The 23,974-nt window shown below is 35.1% G+C and overlaps 1 protein-coding gene across 2 annotated transcripts; it reads left to right on the top strand.

Annotated features, from left to right (window-relative positions):
* The first annotated feature begins 9,559 nt into the window (after positions 1 to 9,559).
* On the top strand, positions 9,560 to 10,324 carry LOC125680460 (uncharacterized). Of its 2 annotated transcripts, none has more exons than XM_056154310.1 (2): positions 9,560 to 10,128; positions 10,214 to 10,324. In XM_056154310.1, exons 1-2 carry the CDS (start codon positions 9,696 to 9,698, stop codon positions 10,267 to 10,269), a joined length of 489 nt encoding a protein of 162 aa, XP_056010285.1. In that variant the 5' UTR covers positions 9,560 to 9,695; the 3' UTR covers positions 10,270 to 10,324. The 2 variants fall into 2 exon arrangements, with proteins under 2 accessions (XP_056010285.1, XP_048776024.2); XM_048920067.2 differs by having other exon boundaries at positions 9,560 to 10,124; positions 10,214 to 10,305.
* The last annotated feature ends 13,650 nt before the right edge of the window (positions 10,325 to 23,974 follow it).

Genomic DNA, 23,974 nt, shown 5'->3' with positions numbered 1-23,974 from the left:
TCTTCCATATAACATCTAAGCATTCTCAGTTAATGCATGAACTATCAAGGAAAGAACGCTTTCAATTCTTCAATGACAAAATGCCTGACCACTGGTACTAGTTTGCAGTATAACAGGACGAAGTACCGGATACTTTTTAAACCCTGCCAATATTTAGAAATTTCTGGATTACATTCACAGATACTGTTATGTCTTTCACTGATATCACATAAACATGATGTACAAATTCTCAAATCCCATTTCAAGTTGGAATCATAACATTCCATAATATTGCTATCATTTTGTACCTTCTACGTATGAAGAGTGCATCAAAGGGGAGGTAATTCCAGCAACAGGTCCATTTCATTAAAAGACCCCCTTTTTCATATAAAATAGTAGATTACTGGGATTTATTTATTAGAAAATGTTAAATCTATAAATAAAATTAAATTTCCAAACAATTTATGCATCTAATATCACAAATTTTAAATCTTTAATATTTTAAAAGATAATTTTAAATGCTTAAAAATATTCATTTTTGTCAGTTTTTAAATTTTAATTGCAAATGAACAGTCAAAAGTCCAAAGTACAATTTTTTATATTTTACAGACAAGGATTTGATATCAAAGTATTATACACTTTTAAAGAAATTTAAGCGTTACTTTTGCAGCATCACCTATTTCAAAATTGACCATATAACACAAAATGAAAAAAGTTTGGCACAGTGCCAAATTACAGGCTCCATGTAGTCTCTATATGGACACTTATGATGTCAAACATGATTTCTCCATAAGTGGTTTATATGGAAATATCATAAAAAATCCATTCTTGTCATAAGCCTTCAGAATTGATTTGCATTTTTGAAAAAATAAAACCCTAGTATTTAAGGATTTTTCTTGTGTTCAAAGACTAATCCACGTGTAAATACAGAATGCGCTGTTACTAAAAATAGAAACGACCTATCAATAAATTGACCTCAAATTATAATTATTCCAACCATATACTCCAATGATATAAATGATTAGAAATGATATTGATGACCACCATTTCCTTCATTTTTATGTATTTGCATGGTTTTCTCGTAGACAAGCTCTTAAACTTCAAAAACCAGAAACAACAATAGCAGATGGTACTGTGTGGCTTGAATCCACAATGGACCTACTTAATGAGTTGAAATCTAGGTACATATGTATTAAGTTGGGTATAGCACTTTTCAGTTTATCATACCATTATTCACACTTATTTAACTGTGACAATTTAAGTAGATTGCGCCTTGCAAATTAAAATTTGTAGCTGAAAACATAAGTGCTTGCTTTGAAATAATACAAACTAACAACTACTACATGAACTATCTGCTCTAGGAGTATTAGTGCCAGTGGGTCTGAAATTGTAAGCTCAGGCACTTTTGAGGGAGTGAAACTCAAAGGTGCCACACCAACAATGTCATACAAATACCAGCTGATCGAAGGATTCATTGATGCATTGAGAAGCAGATTTCAAATGGATGACGTCTTGAAGGCTACTAACATTCTGCTATTGAAAAATTGGCCTGAATATGACAGTCAAAATTTGATAGGTTCAAATTCATGAAGTTACTGTTTCACTTGATTTTATTTAGTTTTACTTTACATTTCAACATGTGCCTTGGCGGTTTTCGTTTTTAAAAATTCAATGTTTCCTATGCTTCAAGTTACTTAAGGGCTGTTCCATTAAATAATATGCCACCCTAAAGTTTTTATCCTCACCAATAAAAAATACATATTTTCCAAAGCATGTTTTCAGATAATGCTGGTTTACCTGTACCATACATGTATTACAAAACATAGGGGCATAGTATCTTATGGAACAGTTCTTGCAGGAATTTTGTGAGACAATATACAGTTAATAACATTATTTGAAATAAAGCTTGTCCAGCTGAAGCTATTTTCACTTAAAGATATAAGAAATGTAAATTGCTAACATATGATATGAATGAACTAACTTGAATATTCTAAGTTTATGATTAAATTTAATTTATAAGGACCAAAACATAACATGCATGAAATCAGTTACTTGTATTTAATTTGATCACTTCCCTGAATAAATGTTGTTGTTTTTTATATAATTAATGGTTTATACACACATTTCAGATTATGCTGTGACAGAAGTGAAACTTGTGGCAAAACATTTTAGTTCAACTCTTAAGAAAACATGTCCAGAATTTGACATCAACGAGGTCTTGATGGAACTTCAGCTTTTTAAAAAAGTTGCACATAAAAGGTAAGCTTTTCCAAAAAATTGTACTTCAGAGGTACACTTCTTGGTTTTCTTAAAAGTTACATTTAGAGTTTAAGTAAATAGTTAAACTGTATACACATGATCAAGTATATACATCAGTGTCAGTGAGTCACTTAATTGTTATTTGCACAACACATCCATCCCATAAAAATATGATATAAGTAAATGATGAGGAGTACAAATGATACAGCTGCACAAAAAAATATACCTCTAATGATGTATGTATGATGAATTTCATAAGTCTAATTTATGTTGTGTGTTTTATTATAGACATGGCAGTAAACTGCAGAGCCTTACATAGGCTGATATCTATGATGCTGACTTCCCACAGTTGATGCTGATTATTGACATACTCAATTGTCTACCAATGACTAGTGTGCAATGTGAAACAACTTTTTCACAAAGAAATTGATCAAAACCAGCAGGAGGACAATACTCAGCACAACAACTTTAAACAACATCTTGCTGTTAAAGCTACTGAGCCCATCAATAGAGATGTTCAACCCTAGCTCATCAGTTGATCAATGGTTGGTAAGTACATTTGTTACTTCTACAAATCAAATTACAGGATAAATGATTTATTGGTGTTTGATTTAACATTTTTTATATATCTATTCATACAATGTACATCAATTTGAGCATTTTCTTGTATTTTTGAATATTTGATTTTGAATTACATTTATTCTAGTTAATGGCAGTAAAACCACGACTTCTGAATTATAAAAGAAAAAAGTTAAATGGCAACAATGATGCTGTGGCTGATGGCTCTGTGGTTGTTGATGAGATTGTTGCTGATGATACTATGGTTGAAGTTACTGATGACACTAGTATGGCTGATGAAGTTGCTGATGTCACTATGGCTGATGAAGTTGCTGATGTTACTGATGGTATATATCAATTTCTTTTCATTTTAATTATAAAAAGCATAAATTTAATAAGGCGTATTAGTTTCTTACAAGTAAAATTTCTAATATAACATGTTATTGTTATTTAAAGTTTTACAAGTCAAATATATTTAACATTTTTTAGAAAACTTACAAGAGGAGAGTGGGGAACCTGAAGATGAAGATACTGATGCATTGGTTGACATATATACAGACAAAAATGATTTAGACAATGACGAGTTTTGTGAAGGATGGCTAAATGAATTGGACAGTTGGTCCAGGATATTTGAATACACTCGTGAATAAAAGTATTGTGATTAAAGAAAATGTGTTTTCATTTGCTTATAGAATTTCGGTCCGATAAAATGTGATTCGGTCCAGTAATATCTCAACCATTACTGGACCAAATGTCCAGTAAGTACCGGAATACCTTGGGAACCACTGCAACACAAGAAAATATGTAATCAAGTGACAAATCGCGATCCACATGTGACTGACATCATGTGGTAAAATATGACGTATGATTTTTGTTTGTTTGCTTTGTTGAAAGGCGGATCAGCAATGAAACACCCCCCCCCCCCTCCTTTCCCCAGTGAGAAATGTAGTTGAAAATGAACAGGACAATTTTTACTTGGTAAATCATTAATTTGAATATAATATCTTTGTTTTAATCTATTTTGAAATTATTCGATCATCATACAGAGAAAGATGATTTAGAACAGTGATTAGCATACTAGTAGATGGTAACTGACAAGGAGAAAACAGTATGTGTATCAAACCGAAGTATCTTATTTCTATTCCATAGAAGGCTGAAAACAGTGCTGCGATGTAAATTTAGAGAGAGAAAAAAATAGTCCCGGCTTCTGGTTGTCAAGGGGGGGGGGGGGGTGTCCCCATACCAAACCAGGTTATACAAAAATAACCTGCGTTCCTCAATTGGAATTTGACCAATCAGAGACAACGATACAATAAGAATTAAATCATACTCAAATATATATGAAAAATCTTCTTCTCAAGAACCACTGAGCCAGAAAAGCTGATATTTACATGAAAGCTTTCTGACATATTTCAGATATTAGTTTGTTAAAATCATGGCACCTAGGGGTAGGATGGGGTCACAAGGGGGATCAAAGTTTGGCATACAAATATATAGGGAAAATCTTTAAATACGAGCCTAGGTGACTCAGGTGAGCGATGTGGCCCTTGGGCCTCTTGTTTTTAGTTTCTTCCGATCAACAGCTGTAGTATTACATGTAAAATCAGGATCAATCGGTCAATTTAGTGATTTAACAGCTTCGTATAGTTCGACAAGGTTATTTCTCCGTAAATTTGACCCTGTAATACCACGTTCCGATATATATTTCTGCAAATCATTCACTTTAATTTGGCTTAAATTTAGCACAATAGCTATTTGCCGTTTTGGAAACAACGCAGGAATGTCTGGTGTCACGTAATCGCGGATATTGTAAATTCTGAAACCGAAATCGGATTTGGGTATTGGAAAATGGACTATTGACTAGGCTTTTTTAAATCGGAGCTTAGATTTAAGTCCATATTGTGGTAAATCATCGCAATATTTCGGCGAACGAACTATTAGAATTAATTGCTATGAGCATAAGGAAGACAAAATGCACATAATTTTGAATACTTTGAAAACATGAGATGTGTACTTTAATATCTACTTCATATGAAGAAAAAATTGACGTTTTATCAGAATAGATATAAAGTATTAGAGGAAATTAGACACATTAAAAGAAAAGTGCGTATTATTTATCAATAATCCTTCCGTATTTAGTAAACCAGAAGTGATGAAAGAATTAGATGGATTACATGAGCACAATGTATTGGTTCTAGCTGACAAAACTTATAACAGCATTGGCTTTGTTTGTAAGGCTCATTATTACAACTCATTATCCAACTTTTACTCCAAGTTCCCTTTCAAAAGAAAAAAAAATCCTCAACATCATGTTTCAGTTTTGAAGACATTTCACATCAGTCAATGGAACGAATAATTATGAATTACCGTTCCTATACTGTATTTCAAAACAAGGCCCTGTGTCACAGCTTATATGGCACGATAAAGATACCCCCTCGAAAGCCGTAAGTGCCGAGCATAGGCCTAAATTTTGCAGCCATTCACCCGCAATCGCGACGTCTCCATTTGAATGAAACGTTAAACAATATACAACCAAGGCCAATTTTTTTAAATTGGTTTACGGACTTCAGAATTTTCAAATCCGTTCGGAGGAGGTAAAAAAAAAAAAAAGTTCAAATGACAAAATGTTAAGTAATAAAATTGAACTTGATTTGAGGTCAATGTTTTATTATCAACTTTAATATTCTCTTTATTGTCAACCTAAGACGGTGGTATATAGCGACTATTATGCACCTTGGCAACAATGCTGTTTCCTTCAAAAATGTTAATTGTTTATTAAATTAACTTTCTATCATTATCAAATGTCCATTGTTTACCGTTTAGTAATGTAAATCCCAAAATAAAAGAACCACATCGTTTTTCCATTCAAAAGATGACATCCATGACGTATAGAGGGCCGCACTAATCACCTGAACTACTAAAATCCTGACTGACCTTACCAAGCATATATTTTGTCTAAAAATTTACTTTTAAGTTTTAAAGTCTTATTTATGAAGTCAAGTAAAGTTATAAATAAAATCCATGAACCCTATAAATATTTATTTAAAAATTCTGAATTTTATATAGGTCAGATCAATTTATTGTTGGTAGTCAACAAATTTTATACAATGAATGAATTCAATAATGTTAAATATGTTTTCAACCTCCTTCAATATATGAAGAATTACACATATTAATTATGAAGAATATTTCTTTAAAATTCATTGATAAGAATTTAAAAGTGTATCCTCGGCAAAATGTATCCATGGCATGGTCAGGTAGGGTTATACTTGTTTAGGTGATTAGTGCAACCTAACGTACGTCATGGATGCCATCTGAAAACAAGTGTTTGTTTTTATTTTAGGATTTACATATCTAAATGGTGTGCAATGCATAACTAATGCTAATTAGAAGTTAGTTTCATAAACAGATAACTTATTGGAAGCAAAAAGCATTGTTACAAAGGTGCAGAATAATTGTTAACACTGGCTGAAGTTGACTGATATTCCACACATGACTATTATGGACTGTCTCGAGATTTCGACGGAGGCGTCTGTCCAAATATCCAGTCCAGCAGAATCTATTTTCTTTTCTTTCTTTCTTTCTTTCTTTTTTTTTTTTTTTTTTTTTTTTTTTTTTTTTTTTTTGTGAAAAGGACAAATTACAGCGTCGTAAATATAAAAAGGAGTGAAAAACCATTATATTTTTTTTCCAACATCCCAAAAAATCAATGCGGCGGATCCGTAAACCAACTCAATAAAAAAAAAAGGCCCAACCAACTTCACAACCATACATTGTAGGACGCAGTAAATTTCCTAGCGAGTCCTCTCGAAACATAAACTGCTGTGTGTGAAGGAAAAACATCGGACATATTGTATCACATGTGCAAGAAGTGGTGTAAATCAAATGTGTATTCTCAAAAATTCCAAAGACGTTTTAGTAAATGTGAAATCACAAAACTTCTCCATAATCAACAGCGTTTAAATGAAGTACGACTTTTCAACAATCAAAGACCAGGCTTTTTAAAATCATAGACTCTGATAGCTGTTTTTTGTTGTTGTAGAAATGTTCATTTTCTGTGCTCAGTTACTTTGTTAAACACACTCTGATTCTACGCATAAATATTCTGAAGTTGACTCTTTAAAGATGCTGTAGTTCTTCATTGAGAATATTTACGTCGTATTTGCTGATCAGGCCTTACAACAGTATTTTTATGCCTCCGAGATCGAAGATCGGGGGGCATATTGTTTTTATCCTGTCTGTAATTCTGTCATCCTGTCTGAAACTTTAACCTTGTTAATAACTTTTGAACAGTAAGTGCTTGAGCTTTGATATTTCACATGAGTATTCCTTGTGACAAGACCTCTTAGTGGGTACCAACATTTTTCACCCTGTGACCTTGGAGTTTGACCATGATAAGACAGTGTGCCATGTGCCATTTTTGCTGACATTTGACTTGACCTTTTATGTAAAGGTCAAATGATAGAATTTTTGGAGCAATTTTTTTGTCCGGACCATAACTTTCGACATAGTCCTTTGATATTTGGTATGTTCGCAAGTTTAATTTACTATCATATGTTCACCTTGTTTGAAGGTTAAATACATATCGACGAATGTTATGTCCCGTAAGTTAAAAAGATGATCCCTTAAAATGTTTTTTAAAAAGTATGGATAATGGAAGGGGATACACTGTACATCAGTTTTAGTGTGCTAAAACCATTCTTCCTAGTTGATTTTGTCTTTTCAAAGAAGTAAGCATAATAAATATAAATTAAAGATTAACTTAAATTTTCGTAAATGGGAGTCCCGTGTGGTTCCGGGTTAGAATAGGTACTCAATAACCCTTGTTTGTCGTAAGAGAAGAAAACTGAAGTGTCATGTGACGATACATAAAAGGGGTTGAAAACTCATTACAAAACTCTAAATAGGGCAGACCTTCGGATGAATCGCGTCACAGCGGGTTTGGCACGATAAAGATCCCTCCCTGCTGAAGGCCGTTACAAGCGCCGAGATAGGCCTTACTTTGCATCCCTTCACCGGCAATGGTTACGTACTTGGGACCTATTCTAACCCGGATCCCCATGGGATAATATTTAACAAAAATACTGTAAATATGAAGCAGGTAATTCCGAATAGAAGGTGGTTTTCGGACAGGTGAAGCTTTTTGGACTTCTTTTGAATAAGCAGAAATTACATTATGAAACATACTTTCAGTTTATATTTGTGCTAAATTGCTGGGAACAAAAAGTAAAATTATTCATCAAAGAGTTTTTATTTATTCAGGTACACAAGGAAAAACATTTGATAATACAAAAACATTCATCAGGTGTGGGGTTTTTTCTTTTCATATATACATAATATATGTGTATTACAGTAGTTTCATTTTATTTATTGTGCTATCATTTTGTTTTAGCTTTACTAAGCCTTTCAGTTTGCTTTCTTCCTATTTCCTTCCTTTCTCGTTTCATTTTAATTTTGTCTTTTTTGCGCAAGTTCTTCCTTGTCTTGTAATATATCGTGGCTTGTGAGTAGCCTATAGTCTTGTTAGCCGACAAAGATTTCTTGGGGATGGTTTTGGGTTCAGAAATAAATTTTGGATTTGTGAATTCCTCTGGCCTTGTATGACATCTTGGGAAGACCAGTGATTCAGATTGGAATGCAAGTTGATAGGACAGAGGGCCTAAATGATAAAAAAAATAATCATAGGCCATTTTGGCCTAAATCCATGAAATATTTAGGCCTTAAATATGTATGAAGCAATGCTGCAAAATAAACTCAAGACTTTAAAGTTCAATTTCGACTTTTTATTTCTCAATTATCATGTCTCTTTTCATGTTTGGCTACTTTTAATTTGGAATATTTTTTCTAGATGTTTTCTTTTGCCAAACTTGAAAAGAGTCGTGGTAATACACATATCAACACTTCGCCGCGAGTTACGTCCCTTTGCGGGGTCAGCCAAAGGTCAATCGGTGAAAAACCAAGTTTTCCTTCTTTACCTTACCAAATGTAAGATGTTATTACTTTGAATTTTAGCCAATTACCAAGTTTTCATACAAGTTAATGGGTTGCCCCAATCTGGGGCATTATTGTAGTTGACTGCAATTGATGGAAAAATAACAGATGTCAAAGCTACAGATAGAAAAATTACAAAGGCCAACGTAGGGAAATACGATTTTTATCCGGGAGATGGCGGACAAGGGACTTAACTTTCGCGAAGTGTTGATACGTGTATTGAACTCGTGAACATCACTTCCATTAATTCTCAAACGCATTAGTACATCTTGCGTTTGAACATTTAATTTGTTTCTCAATGGAGTAAGAACTTGATTTTGCACAGAAAAGCCTCTCTCACAGCTTGCAGTGTTTACAGGCAGTGTAAGGGCTAAAGATGCAAGCTTGATAAGATTAGGGAAATCATCCCTATGGTAAGTGTTCACAAGGCACCATAATCCTTCCATAGAATTTCTAGGATAAGATTGTGCTAGAACAGTTTTCTTTGCAAGTTCCCATTCTTCTTTGCACTTCTGGGCATCAATTATTGGCTCACTCTTGACTCTGCTTGTTTCTCTTCATTTTTCCATCTGTGCTCCTGTGGTGAACCATAGTGCTGCAAAATGATATCTAACTGTTCATTCTACCATATGTCTTGGTCTGTCTTTGAAAGGAAGCTTAGGGGTCTCATGGCCAGTGTACCAAATGCAGCTATGAGAGATGTATCTGAAAACCTGCCAGACAATGTGTTATATAAAATAAGGAAGTTTAAAAAAAAATTAACTTAAGGGACTCCAATCCTCAGCAATGTTTGGTAACTCGCGTAAAATCCGGAAAAAGTTTATTCGTATCATAAATTCCGGCATTTATATTTTTTGGAACTCTTCTTTGAAAAAAGAATAAGAATTCACAGATGTAAACAAACGGAAATGGAGGGGAATTGTATACAAGAAAGAGATAAGAAAGGTCGGTTCAAGAAAGCCTCGTCTACTGCTACTATAACCATTAGCACATGTACCGATGAAAATAACAACCACCCTGACTTCATCGATGTCAACAGCGAAGATCCACTAGCACAGGTAGATGAATATGATGAAAATAAAGAGACATCTGACCTGTTCCAAGGCAGAAGAGTTGTTGAATTTTCAATTCTGGTGGATCATTTGCAAAGAGGGTGCTTTCTGTGTCATACGCCTTTGGATCTTGTTGACAGTGAGAAAGAGAGACGTTATGGACTAGCCAGCTTACTGTATGTGAGATGCAGGAAGTGCGACGAACTGACGATCATTCCAACTGGTAAACGACACAATATAGGTCAGAATGGTCAAGGTCCTTTTGATATCAACACCAAACTTGCTGTAGGTAAGTATTTTTATAAAAACCTAAACGTGTGTGTATTTTGCAATTTATCTGTAAATCTGCAGAACAGGGATTCATATGTTCCTAGGAATCTACCCTATGGGAAATACCTTTCGGATAAAGAACTCCACCATGATCTTGTGAAAATCTTCACATTGTATGCAGAACAATATGACAGACTTTCTTCATTAGAGAGCACACAGAACAATGAAAACTTCAATCAAATTGTTGCAAGAAAAAATCCAAAGAACAACTTCTACTCTGGTTCAGAGAGTACCACTAGCAGAGTTGCTGCAGCTAGATGTGAAAAAAATATAGGACCACATTATGTGACTCGGGTATTATTTCCATTTAGAACTACTTAGTATGGATACTGAGTGTATATATATATATATATGTGTGTGTGTGTGTGTGTGTGTGTGTGTGTGTGTGTGTGTGTGTGTGTGTGTGTGTGTGTGTGTGTGTGTGTGTGTGTGTGTGCACATATGTTTATGATAGTTCTTTCCTGTTATATTTTTTAGATAAATGATGAGTTGAGTTTGTCGCCCAGGATTACAAAGCGCACATCTATCATTACTGCTGTGTCCAAATTCATGGAAGAGAGATAACTCTACATTCTGAAAATTGATGTCATATTGATTTCAGTCATTATCTTTTATATTTTACTGGATACAATGCAATTTATTTTTATTTTTGTAATCCTTTCACCCAGTGGATATTTTGTTTAGGCAGCAAACAAGTCAACATACAGTATATGAAATACAATTTGATGAAACTGAGATAACTCTTTTTGTTTTCTATTATTTACTGTATACGTAATGATCAATTATCTCATAAGATCACCTGGATACAATGGTAAATAATTATCAATTCTTTGTAATAATAACAAGTACGTAAGAAAAGCTTCACAATAATGGTAAAAAAAATACATCTTCATTTTTTTGCACCTGAGGGACGGAGTACCTTAAGGGTTTTCAAATTGTTATTTGCATTTCAGGCCTCATCAATTTAAGTCAAAACTCGAGTTACGTTACCTAGATTGTATATTTTCAATGAGATTTTATGAATTGGGGTAAGAAATTCATTTTAAAAATAATGTTTTATGCTGCACATTCTATTTGATAGCTTGTTGCAATGCTCAAACACTCTGTGTAGTCGTATAGTGTCAGGGCCCAGCTAAAAGTCAACCAAAAAATAATAGGCATTTTTCCGAGTTCATTTCTGCATATCTTGGGAAGTATACGGAATTTCGGGATGAACTTTGGTAGTAATGTAGATTGATTATGTATGAATAAATGAAAATACAAAGTAGAATTTTATATCAATTAATTTATTGTTTTTATATCAGCTAACTTGGGTACCCTATATTTAGAGTTCTATACCTTTACTCTTTATATAGTAAATTCGACCCCAAGCGATACAATTGCCTGTGTTACACATGTATGCATGATAAACAGCGAATACAAGGGAAGCAACTCTCATACTTTTCAACATTCTGCACTTCGTACTGTGTAAATCGGCCAATTTCTTTGGAACCACACACAGCCGGTTTAGACAGATTATACTGTATAGCTATTTATTGTTGATTAAAATTCAGATACCTCTAACATCATTTGGTGGTGGTGGGGGGGGGGCATAATTAACATGGTACTTTTAATATACCTATCAAGGTGCATATCATTTGGAGGGGGGGGGGGGATATGTGATTGTGCAGTTTCCCTTATTCTTCCCATTCTATATATTCATATATAGGGTTTTGTTAAATATATATAGCTATTTATTATTGAATAAAATCCAGATACCTCTAACATTATTAGGTGGTGGTGGAGGGGGGATAATTAATATGGCATTTTTAATAAACCTATCAAGGTGCATATTATCGGGGGGGGGGGGGGGCATATACATATGTGATTGGGCAGTTTCCCTTATTCCTAGCAGAAACATATCACGTATGCACTAAATTTCAGTAATTACTTACCCGAATATACCTCACAGTTGTTGTATGCAGAATGCATGAACTCAGAAAATTCCCACGGAAGCAATATTTTTTCGTTGTGTAAAAAGACAATATACCGGTGTTGACAGGTCGACGAAGCTTGTGAAATTTCAAGAATTACGTACACCTCAAGAATTAATTCTGTAAACAGACACGTGTGGTAATCTGAATTAATTCTGTATTGTAAACACGTGGGGTAATCTGGTAATGAAACCGCGACGTTCATCAAATTATTTTAATTACTCAGTGTCAAAGATAGCGCTTTTATTTCCTACAGACTGTCTTTGGGCACGCCAACGTGCACTAGGCCTAATATGACAATGCACAAATACAAACTTACCTGCAGCAGACGTGCAGATGTAAGCTGTCTCGTTTTCTTTAAACTGGTTCCCTGTGCAACCGAAGCGACCAGAATCGTCATTCTCTCACCAGAGGGCGCGTTACGCAAGCTTCAAATACACCTCTGTCAACGCTTGGAATCACATGACAATATAATCACCTGATATAAACAATAATTCTCGGTTTCCTTTCCGTTTAAAAGTTCTGGTAACAGGTGATACATCAGGCTCTTTTCATTGCCCACTGGCACTTTAATAAGTACATATCTAGCATTTAGCTGTTTGTCTTTTATTTCACAAGTTTTATCGTATTTTTACAGCCTTTCTTACTTTTGATTCCATGTTTACATTCAAATCTTCACCACGTGGATGTCCGACATTCATACGCATATTACGAAGTAGTTCCAAATTTAGGATCAGAAAACGGCGATTTTAAACAATTTACAGTAAGCATCAATTTAATTGCACAAAAAACATTTCATAGTATGACTAAATATTTAGTTGAAAACATAAATGTAGGATATTAGAAACTTTTACAAGATTTCTGTAAAAAGCCGTTGACAGAGGTGTAGTGCGAGGAGCGCACGGAACTCTGGGTAGAGAATGCAGAATCGTAACTTGACAAGGTACCAGTTTGAATTAACCGGAAGTGAGTATTGTCAACTCGTACATAAAATTTCACGGTTTTTAGGTAGTAAAGACGCGATATTTTAAGAAATATTTCACCGATTAACTTGAAAATGAATAGGGTTCGTCTTTTTACAATGCCACATATATATGCGAAGGCTGCGAATCATTAGTGCAAAGGTTCTCTTTAAATCTTGCCCACAAGCTGTAATGGACACACACACACGGACACACGCACAGTAGCGATGCTATATCCCCTCCGCAACTAGTTGCGCGAGGGGATAATAAACAGTTCACACTCACCGCTGTCGAAATGCTCAAAATTGTGTTCTCACTTTCCACACAGGAACATCATTCGAACACCCGTACTAAATGCACATACAACGCAGGCCCAGTAAACCACACAGGTAAAACTCTCGACCACACAGGTCTATCATTTTCTCACATTGGGCGGACACACCTTCCCACTTCCACAGCCTGGTCAGAACTAACACGAAAGCATTTACCAACCGGTCTGACAGCCGTGACCAACTATCCGTAACGACTATATGATGAGAACAAACTATGGAACGCCATAACAAGCATAATAAAACAAACTCAAATTGTGACAGATCTGATAAACCTGTCTCAGCCAGATATGTAAGGAAAGCATCCAAACATCTGAATAGATAATTAGATAAAGTGCTATAAATTATAATTTACATATTATAAAGTTTACTTGAAATAATAATCAAATATTAAAAGTAAGTCCAGTGATTGAAGTATAACTGTATTGAATAATATATCAAAGTTAAACATTTAGTGTTTACAGTACTGTACCTGTAGATTGATTCCAACGCTGCGAAGAATTATAACCATCTAACTGAATGCACCTCCTTAAACTTTAGCATAGCACTAAAACACTTTGGATGCCCTTAAACTTCGTTAACTTTGACGGTGAATACTTGAAATAGTAGAAAATGCTGGTCAAGGTTTCCTGATAAGCCTGCATTGAAGGGATTTTCTCCGCAGCTTGGCTGGAGCATAGTGCCAATCGGTGTGCAATACAATATACATTTACCAGGCGGGGGTTCATACGTAGGAGCATTCCTGTCGTACCTTTATCACGTCCTGAAAATTCATTCAATTCTCTCATTAGTCCCAGTTTCCTAAATAAATTCCTTTCAAAAATATGTTTCATATTCTTTGTATTTTAATTTATAGTTATATTACCTCCATTGTTAAATCTTGCATATAAAGCTTTTTGTTCTTACATATTTCAAATACTGAATACTGCATCTAATTAGCATTGTCATAACAAGTCAATAGAATAGACCTTCAAAACCTACTTTGTCTAGCATATTATCAAATTATCATACCTCCTATCTTTAATAATAATTATGATAATTTTTAAAGTAACAGGTTGTAGAATCTGAACATAAATGATCAGTCTGTGTAACACGGTACGGTCTGTGGATTCATCGGCTAGCACACTTATGTAAGGACTTTCACACATCAGATTTCTTGTTTCATTTTCAACAGTTTCATTATTTCAACAGTTTCATTAAGAGCATCAAGAAATTCATGAACTGCATAGTCAGTATCATAGGAAATACCCTCTGAAGGTGCCAAGTAATCCAGGTCAGTGACTCCTACACTTTTCAAGAGTTGTATCAGCGGCTTATATTTTACTAAGGCAATGTTTTCTTTGACCATCCAGTAAACAACCTTGAGAGCGATTTTCACTGCTTTTTCCTTGTTACCCATCTGCTTTTCGTGACTTTTTCTCAAGTCACCCTAGAGTACTGGAACTTGAAGGGCTATCTTGTGATCATTACTCCTCAAATGGTCCTGCAAACTACTGGTTTTGAAATTAGAGTTCCCCTTTGTGAAAGAATTACATTTCTTTGCTTTGATGCAAATGTTACAAGTCACCACATTTTTGGAAGGGTCATATCGAAGCCATGGTTTTAATGTAAGCCACTTTGATTGGAAGTTACGCTGCTCTGTCTCTTTCTTGACTGTTTCAGAATTTTTCTCGGTTGTAGGGCATGAAAATCCTATATTCAATAGGGTTTGTTGCCCTTCATTCAGTCGGACTCGCTTCTTGGGAGTCATTTTTCTTTTGTTTTTAAACTGGTTCCCCGTATTACAACAATATTTTGAGCGATATCTCAACAGTGGTACCAGTTTATTATTTTTTTCTCAAAGTAATTTTGATTGGACGGAAGTTTTTCGAAAACCAATCAAAATCTTCTTAACAAATGATCGACGCAGTATTTGTATCATAACGAACCAAGATGAATGGCGGTTATTTTCCCGTGACCGATAAGCACTAAAAAACGATCGGCCATACTGACCGAAAAAAGAAAACTTCATGGGCCATTTTGGCCTTTCTGTTAAATGTTTAGTCGGCCATATTGAATATTCATCGGTCATATGCCGATGCCAATCTGAATCACTGAAGACGACTCAAAAATTCCAATGTCTCCATTCATAATGATATGAGGAAGCAGCTCAGGATTGTCTATGCCTTTTCTATTAGGCTATGGAAACTCCATTTGTTACAGTATTGAAAACGTGTTCAGAAATGAAATTGGAACATTCTTTAATGTAGGGCGTACTAAACGGCCCAAAGACGCAGCGATCAAGGGGTTATAGGATGTGGGTAGTGTGAGGTGGTACAGAAAGAATTTGAATTTGATTTTCCATGGTACAATACAAAATGGCTAAAGAGAAGAGTGGCCATCTAAAATTAAAAGCTGTTGTCTCTCTGGGCCACAAATTTTTTTCTCAAGAAAACGCCCTTGAACCATTTTTCTCCGATCTAGTCATTCATTTAGTCATTCTCTTGAAAAGATCCTGTCGGTGCCTCGGTATTAAACCCGTGAAGAGAAGCTGACGATGAACGTGGAAAGCATACTTATCCCGTTTGCATTTACGTACATGATAGTGATATTTGTTCTGTTGTTGCTTGTTTTTCCCAACAACATCCTGCGCTTTTTTGTCGAAAATAACACGAACGGGTGTATGCTCAAAATTTCGGTCGATTTCATCACAATTCCACACACAGTGTGGTTTATCAGATCATTGATGGTAACTGTCAACAATAACCGGATTCATCATCAAAGTTCTCGATCTTTTTCAACCGGCGAATTGAAAGACTGCCGTTTTCTAAACCCGTTCCACCAGTCTTTAGCGATTCAGCAACTTTATTTTCTACAGACTCGGGAAGATCCGGTTTTTTCCACTTTGAATTCAAATACATGATCTTAAGGAGTAGTTCCGTGGGGATCCGGGCCCTCAGTATCCCTTGCTTGTCGTCAGATGAGACCACAAAATCCGAGGATCCGTGTCACAGCAGGTATGGCACGATAAAGATCCCTCCCTGCTCAAAGGCCATAAGCAACGAACATTGGCCTAAATTTCGCAGCCCTTCGCCAGCAATGACGACGTCTAATATGAGTGAAAAAATTCTTGAGTGGGACGTAAAACAATATACAATCAATCAATCTCGAAGAGTAGACCTTGGAATACCAAAGAATTTCAGTTGTCCACTTTTGATGGCATGAAAGGCCTTTTTAAGGTAACTAAATACATGTAATAGAATGTTTGCCCCTTTTATGTTCCGTGATTTACTAGGCATTCTCAAATAAAGGAATAAATAAAAAGGTCAAGTTTAGTTTTATTATTATTTTTATTTAAATATAAGATGTATCCTAGTATATAGTTTAGACACTGTCCAAAATTAAACTCTTGCTCATTTTGAATACGCTTAAATTTGGACACGTATTTAGACATGTTTCTTAGTTTAAAAATTCAATTCTCAATGAAAATACAAATATTGATGAAGTGTTTTCAAAGATTAAATTATGTAACTGTAATTTATCAGAAACTTGCCTGTAATCTGAATTTCGAACTTGACTGACGTTTGTACTCAGTTTCGAAAACACCACACCAACAGTACTAACTAGATCAGAATGGTCAGGTTTCATCATCATTATGTATTTAAACTATATTTAAACAGAAAGTCATAGAAATGACACGGAAAACCCTGAACTCTTTTTCGCTTCCGAAAGATATGCGCATTGTGACGTTTACATCTGTATTTAAGATTGATTGTATATTGTTTAACGTCCGCTCAAGAATTTTTCACTCATATTGAGACGTCACCATTGCCGGTGAAGGGCTGCAAAATATTGGCCAGTGATCGCGTTTGAGCAAGGAGGAATCTTTATCACACCTGTTGTGACACGGGACCTCGGTTTTTGCGGCCGCCCCTCTTACAACAAGCAAGGGACACTGAGGACCTATTCTAACCCGGATCCCCACGGAGATACATCTGTACTGAGATAAATATTGTGTTTATTTTGAGAATCGTCTGAAATTACCCGTCTGTCCGAAATTAATGGAATATCTCCTTATTACGAGCATAGTTCAAAAGTCCTTTTTAATTATTTTAAATGCAGATGTGAATGTTATATCGGTGTGTTGTTTGGTGTTCCATTTGTAATTTGCCCAAAGACAGTGACCCAGACATGATGTTTTTTTAACTACGTCGTAACTAGGGAAACGGTACGTCGCACAATGACGGAGTACCGAATTTTTTTGGTTGTTTATCAGACCCAATTTATTTGTGCGACATTTAGAATACATGCTACATGTTTATTTAATTTAAGTAGAGTTCTAACGTAAACCATTTCATCCCTGATGAAAACTACATCCATCAACTATATGAATTCCATACTGGTAATCATGGTGATATGGTTTAAGTGTTTTAGGTCACAGTTCAAGGTCAACAACATCAAATGTATATTTACTATATTGCTTTTAAATTGTCGCACTGGACTAAAACTACATGTACCATTATAAACACATTTCAATACTGAGTTTGAAATTATGGATCACCGTTCATTTTGTCTTTGGTCAACTATTCGGCATGACGGATTACAATCGTAAAATCAATTCTTTTACATTAGGAACATGTAATTTGGAGCTCCAAGTGACTTCCTAATAATCAAATTTTATTTACTTACACGGCGGGTGTGACCGGTCGACAGGGGATGCTTACTCCTCCTAGGCACCTGATCCAACCTCTGGTGTGTCCCGGATTCCGTGTTTGCCCAACTATCTATTTTGCATTGCTTACAGGGGTTATGAGATTGATCACTGTTTGTTATCTTCACCTTTCATTTACTGTATTTAATATAGGCCCTATATAAATATAACATAACTAAATCACGCAATTATTCAAAAAGTGTTCTTAAATTCATTTGAATTAAAGATATCGTACATGCAATTCATATCAGGCCTTCTTTGTTGCAGTTGCTGTCCTTACACCGGAAGTAGGGGGCGTGCTTACCGATGGGGTCATATGATTCAGATAAAATAGTAGAAACAAATAGGATATTGTAAAGCTTACGGTGTCAAAATCTTTATTATGGGTTGAGTTTTAACAGATTGAACTTGGAATTTCTAGCCCTTCTGCCCTGTTCTTGTCAGCGCAACTCCTGAGACCGCTCAACAGAATTTCATGAAACTTTGTAGTTAATAAGGACACACTGTGTAGATGTGCATATTCCCAGATAATTCTGATTCAATAATTTTTCTGGGAGTTATGCGCCTATTGAACTTAGAATATTTTGAGCTCGTCTGTCCTGCATAGCATTACCATTCATTATGTGAGGCATTGTCAAGCAATGTTGGAGCGTGGGGCTTGCTCACCTCTGCCTTCTTTCATAACATTCGATTTTACGAAGAACACTTCTTAGAATGTAGATTTTGTTAAATTGAAGGGATGGGAAGGGGGAGGAGGAGTATAGACCTGTATCCAGTAGGCCTATTTGGTGCTTAATTCTGTCCTATGGTACTATTAATACCAAAACTTTCATGAGGAATCTGTAAAAAATAAAATAATAAATAACAGACACTTGGGAACAAAAGCACGATTAAACCATGTGATAATATCAATATAATCGGTCATGTAACATTATTTTCAAAGGAGGGGGGAGGGACAAGGTGAAGTTGACTTCACAATTAATGTCTGAAAATACTTAAAAAGCAAAGAAAATAGAAAACCAACAAACAAATATAACAAAACTCAAAAGCTCCAAATCCTAACTCGTGGAGGGGGGGGGGGGGGGGGGGGGGGGGGGGGGGGGGGGGGGGGGGGCAAGAGGTTAGTCCTGAAATTCAGTTAATTGGTTCCACTATAATACAATACTACTATATAAAAAGGAGTGCAACTTATAGATCAAACTTTGCTCGTTAAAATAACCAACATGACATGTAATGATAACAGAAAAAGTACATTCTCTCTCTTTCTCTCTTTCTATTTCTCTCTCTCTCTCTTAATTGCTACGGCTACATGTGTTAATTTACACAAACATTAATTTTTAAAAGATTGAATCACTCGCATACGTTAGAAAACAGATTTCAACAGAAAAATTACATTAGAGATACGAATTCGATATACTTAACATGTTCGGTTCATTGACACCTGATGTACATATTTTTGTCCACAGTGTGAAAGGATTTCAAGTTAATGATTGCGTGCGTTGGTTGCACATGTATTGATATAAAGTAATATTGAAGAATTGCTCATCCTTATTCTGATTTAAACTGAGATACCGTGGACTGTGAAAAATCACATAAATATACATGTAATAAATGTATGGCATGTCAAACGTTGCAATATTTGATCTTTTCCATTTGTATTCTATATTTATGTTCCCCAAACAAAGTTTGGGAACATATTGTTTTTACTCTGTTTCTTATTATTATTAAGGTCTTCCGTCTCCTGCGGAAGACCTTACTATTATTGTTCGCGTTCTTCTTCTTCATTATTATTATTATTAAGGTCTTCCGTCTCCTGCGGAAGACCTTACTATTATTGTTCGCGTTCTTCTTCTTCATTATTAAGGTCTTCCGTCTCCTGCGGAAGACCTTACTATTATTGTTCGCGTTCTTCTTCTTCATTATTATTATTATTATTATTTTCCTTGGTAGTACACGCGTTTTTCTCAGCCATTTCTCGATCGATTTTCACGAAATTTTCAGGAAAGATGTCTTTTGGTGACGATACTTTGCTTGCAAAATTTCGTGCTTGACGTCACTTCCGGTCAGGAGTTATCTCTCTTTTAGTGACTTTTTGAAGGGCCTTGTTGTCCACACATCTCCTCCGTCAGTTTTGAAGCTAGAGTCTTGAAATTTCTACACAAGATAGAGTAAACATTTTAAAAGATTTGTGGGGGATTCGATTTTACCGGAGGCGATTTGCCTAAACGCTCGCCTGGACCTGAAAAAATGGATGCCAAAATTTTTCGCCGATTTCGGCGATTTTTGACCTTTGATCTCCAATATCTTTTTTCTTGCAAATATTTTGTTAAGACATGTAGAACAAAAGTTGTGCACATTTACGAGATCTTTTCGAAAATATCAAGATTTAGGGGCTAGCCCCTTAAATTAGGGATCTAGAAGGGCTCAAAGTCTACATCAAATATCTCAAAAATCGTTAATATTTTGGTATAAGTCAAAGAACAAAAAATGTTCATCTCAACAATCCAAATCTATTCATATAAAAATTTAGGTCATATGTTACGTAATAAGGGATTTTAAGGGCCAAAACCATAAATTTTTTACCCCTTGTATCTCGAAAACGACAAATATTTTGAAAAGCAATAAAGAACAAAAGTTGTTCAGAATGATGATCTGAACAATATGCATATTTCGTTTTTACCCTATGTGGCCCCGTTAGGGAGCTACAGTTTGGCCCCTAAAAATTACTTCTAGAAATAACTCGAGAACGGTAAAGAATTTCTAAATACTTGTTGAACAAAAAATGTTTGAAATGTCATGACCTTTCTTACGATATCAAGCAAAAGGGGCTGACCCTTTAAATTAGGGGCCCAGAAGGGTCCAAAGGTTTATGAGAATATCTCAGAAACTATTAATATTTTGTAATAAGTCATTGAAGCGGAAATGTTCATCTAAACGAGCTTGTTCTTATCAAATCAAAAAATAGGTCATATGTTACGTAATAAGGGATTTTAAGGGCCAAAATCATAAATAATTGACGCCTCATATCTTGAAAACGACAAATATTTTGAAAAGCATTATTGAACAAAAGTTGTTCAGAATGATAATCTAAACAATATGTACATTTCGTTTTTTCCCTATGTGGCCCCGTTAGGGAGCTACAGTTTGGCCCCTAAATATTTCTTGTAGAGATAACTCGAGAACGGTAAAGAATTTCTAAATACTTGTTGAGCAAAAAATGTTTAAAATGACAAGGCCTTTCTTACGATATCAAGCAAAACGGGCTGGCCCTTTAAATTAGGGGTTCAGAAGGGTCCAAATGTTTTTGAGAATATCTCAGAAACTATTAATATTTTATAATAAGTTGTAGAAGCGGAAATGTTCATCTCAACGAGCTTGATCTTATCAAATCAAAAAGTAGGTCATATGTTACGTAATTAGAGATTTTAAGGGCCAAAATCGTAAATATTTGACGCCTCATATCTTTAAAACGACATATTTTTTGAAAAGCATTATTGAACAAAAGTTGTTCAATGTGTCATAACCTATCGATCAATATCAAAAAATGGGTCTGTGGGCCTCATGGCTCGCCTGTAGAGTCGATTTTTGTCGATATCAGTCGATTTCAAAAACTTGTAACTGGTAAATATTTTGTAAGGACATATTGAACAAAAGTTGTTCAGTTTATCGAGATCTATCGATTGATATCAAGAAATAGGCCTATGGTCCTAATGGCTCGCCTGTAGAGTCGATTTTTTGTCGATATCGGTCGATCTCAATAACTTTTTACAGGTAAATATTTTGTAAAGACATATAGAACTAAAGTTGTTGAGTCTATAGAGGGCTAACAAATGACATCAAGAAATAGGCCCGCGGGCCTTATGGCTCGCCTGGAGAGTCGAATTTCAAACGAATTTCACCGCAACTTTGCTTCAGAAGCTTATGATATGAAAAATTGATTATATCTAAAGTGTCTTAAAGTCGGAAACTAAATTGGGACTCATTTGTCTTTTTCTTTTTTTTTTTAACTCCGAGTGCATCAACAAATCGGACGGAAGACCTACTCGTTGCTCGCAACGAGATCGTGTCTAGTTATTATAATTTTTTTTTTCCCTTTCGTCTCCTAGACCGTTGGATGGATTTTCCTGAAACTTTCACAGGTTATAGACAACGATGGTACCTCGAGGCATTTTTTTCATTTTTTCAAAATTCACTTCCGGTCGCAAGATATGTCCAATTTTCGTCTTTTTACAAGATATCTTGTCCAGCGTTTTTCTCAGAAACAGTAAAAGATAGAGTCACCAAATTTTCAGAGTTAATAGATCTCATTTCGTAGGCGTGCAGTAGGGGGTTTAAAATGTCGGCCGTCACTTCCGGTCGTCACCGGAAGTGATTAAAGGAATCATGAATTTCAAACTTTTTTCTTTCAAATTGAAACCTATATCGGTTTACTATATCTCGTTCTAATTCTCAAAAAATGTTGACCCCACCGGAAGTTGAATCTTCAACTTCCGGTTATATCAAATAAAGACTATTCATTATCTCATTTTTCAGTGCCATAAATCTCGGTCATGAAACTAGTTAATGAGTTGAGTTTTACATATAATATGTATACGGTGTGACCGTTGGACCGAGCGAAGCATGTACGTAACTCCGTGTCCCGAATGGTAATCATAATTCCGTTAAGTACGGTAGATTGTGATTCATTTAAAAAAATATATTTTGAATGAAATTTCCTTGCCCTAAACACCCAGTAACATCTCAATATTAAAGGAGTTTATATGGGGACAACAGTTTTACATGATCCGCCTATTCATTGAACGCGGGAAATAGAACGCAAGGCGACGTAAACTGTGCATTTTGACGTCACATTTAGCCTCGACTTTTTTCTCTTTTTCAAAGCAAACAATTATAAACAACAATAATACATTCCGTATGCAATGAAAAAGGCCGTTAAAACTAAACAAATTTAACCAATAAATTCAAAATGGTAAAAAAGTAACCGTAATTTTATCGTATACTCTTATTCACAGAAACTCATGAACTCGTTCATCTATTTAGTCGTATTACGGTTTTATATGTATTTATTTGCTAAAACCTGTTACAATGATAATTATACTATTCACTTTGAACAAAATGAGTGCTTAAATTACGAATTGCACGTTAGAGACTTATATTATTGGCATTCAAAATAAAACACGAATAACTGTTGAAGCAGGTAATGAAAAAATAAATGGCGGCGCCCATATGGATCACGAAAATTTCACTGAACGTATATAGAGATTATCTCTTTTCTTTTGCTGATTTTGACTTTTTTCTTTTACATACGTGTTACCTTTAGAGCCTTGCTTCGCGGACGGGCCTTCGGCCCGTCCGAGCTTCGCTCGGTATTATAGTCACTTTAAATGTCTAGAGTAACGTCAAATATTTTTGTAAAATTTACTTCCGGTCGGCAAATACGGCTTATGAGCTGTTTTCGTTGTCCAGCGTTTTTCTCAGAAACGGTAAAAGATAGAGTCACCAAATTTTCAGAGTTAATAGATCTCACTTTGTAGGCATGCAGTAGGGGGTTAAGAATGTTGGCCGTCACTTCCGGTCGTCAACGGAAGTGATTGATGAATCATAAATTTCAAACTTTTTTCTTTCAAATTGAAACCTATATCGGTTTATTAGGTCTTGTTGTAATTTTCAAAAAATGTTGACCCCACCGGAAGTTGAAACTCCAACTTCCGGTTATATCAAAGAAACATTATTCATTCTCTCATTTTTAAGTGCCATACATCTCGGTCATAAAACAAGTTAATGATTTGAATTTTACGTATATTTTAGACACTATGATTGTCTAGATTATGTTTAAATATTTTTGTAAAAT

This window comes from Ostrea edulis, chromosome 2, assembly GCF_947568905.1.
Source record: "Ostrea edulis chromosome 2, xbOstEdul1.1, whole genome shotgun sequence".
NCBI lineage: Eukaryota > Metazoa > Mollusca > Bivalvia > Ostreida > Ostreidae > Ostrea > Ostrea edulis.
This window is presented reverse-complemented; position numbering and strand designations above follow the sequence as displayed.

Coding starts and splice junctions, on each gene's coding strand:
- LOC125680460 (XM_056154310.1), top strand. CDS start 9,696: ATGGAGGGGAATTGTATACAAGAAAGAGATAAGAAAGGTCGGTTCAAG. Junction 10,129..10,213: donor CAACACCAAACTTGCTGTAG/GTAAGTATTTTT, acceptor ATATGTTCCTAG/GAATCTACCCTATGGGAAAT.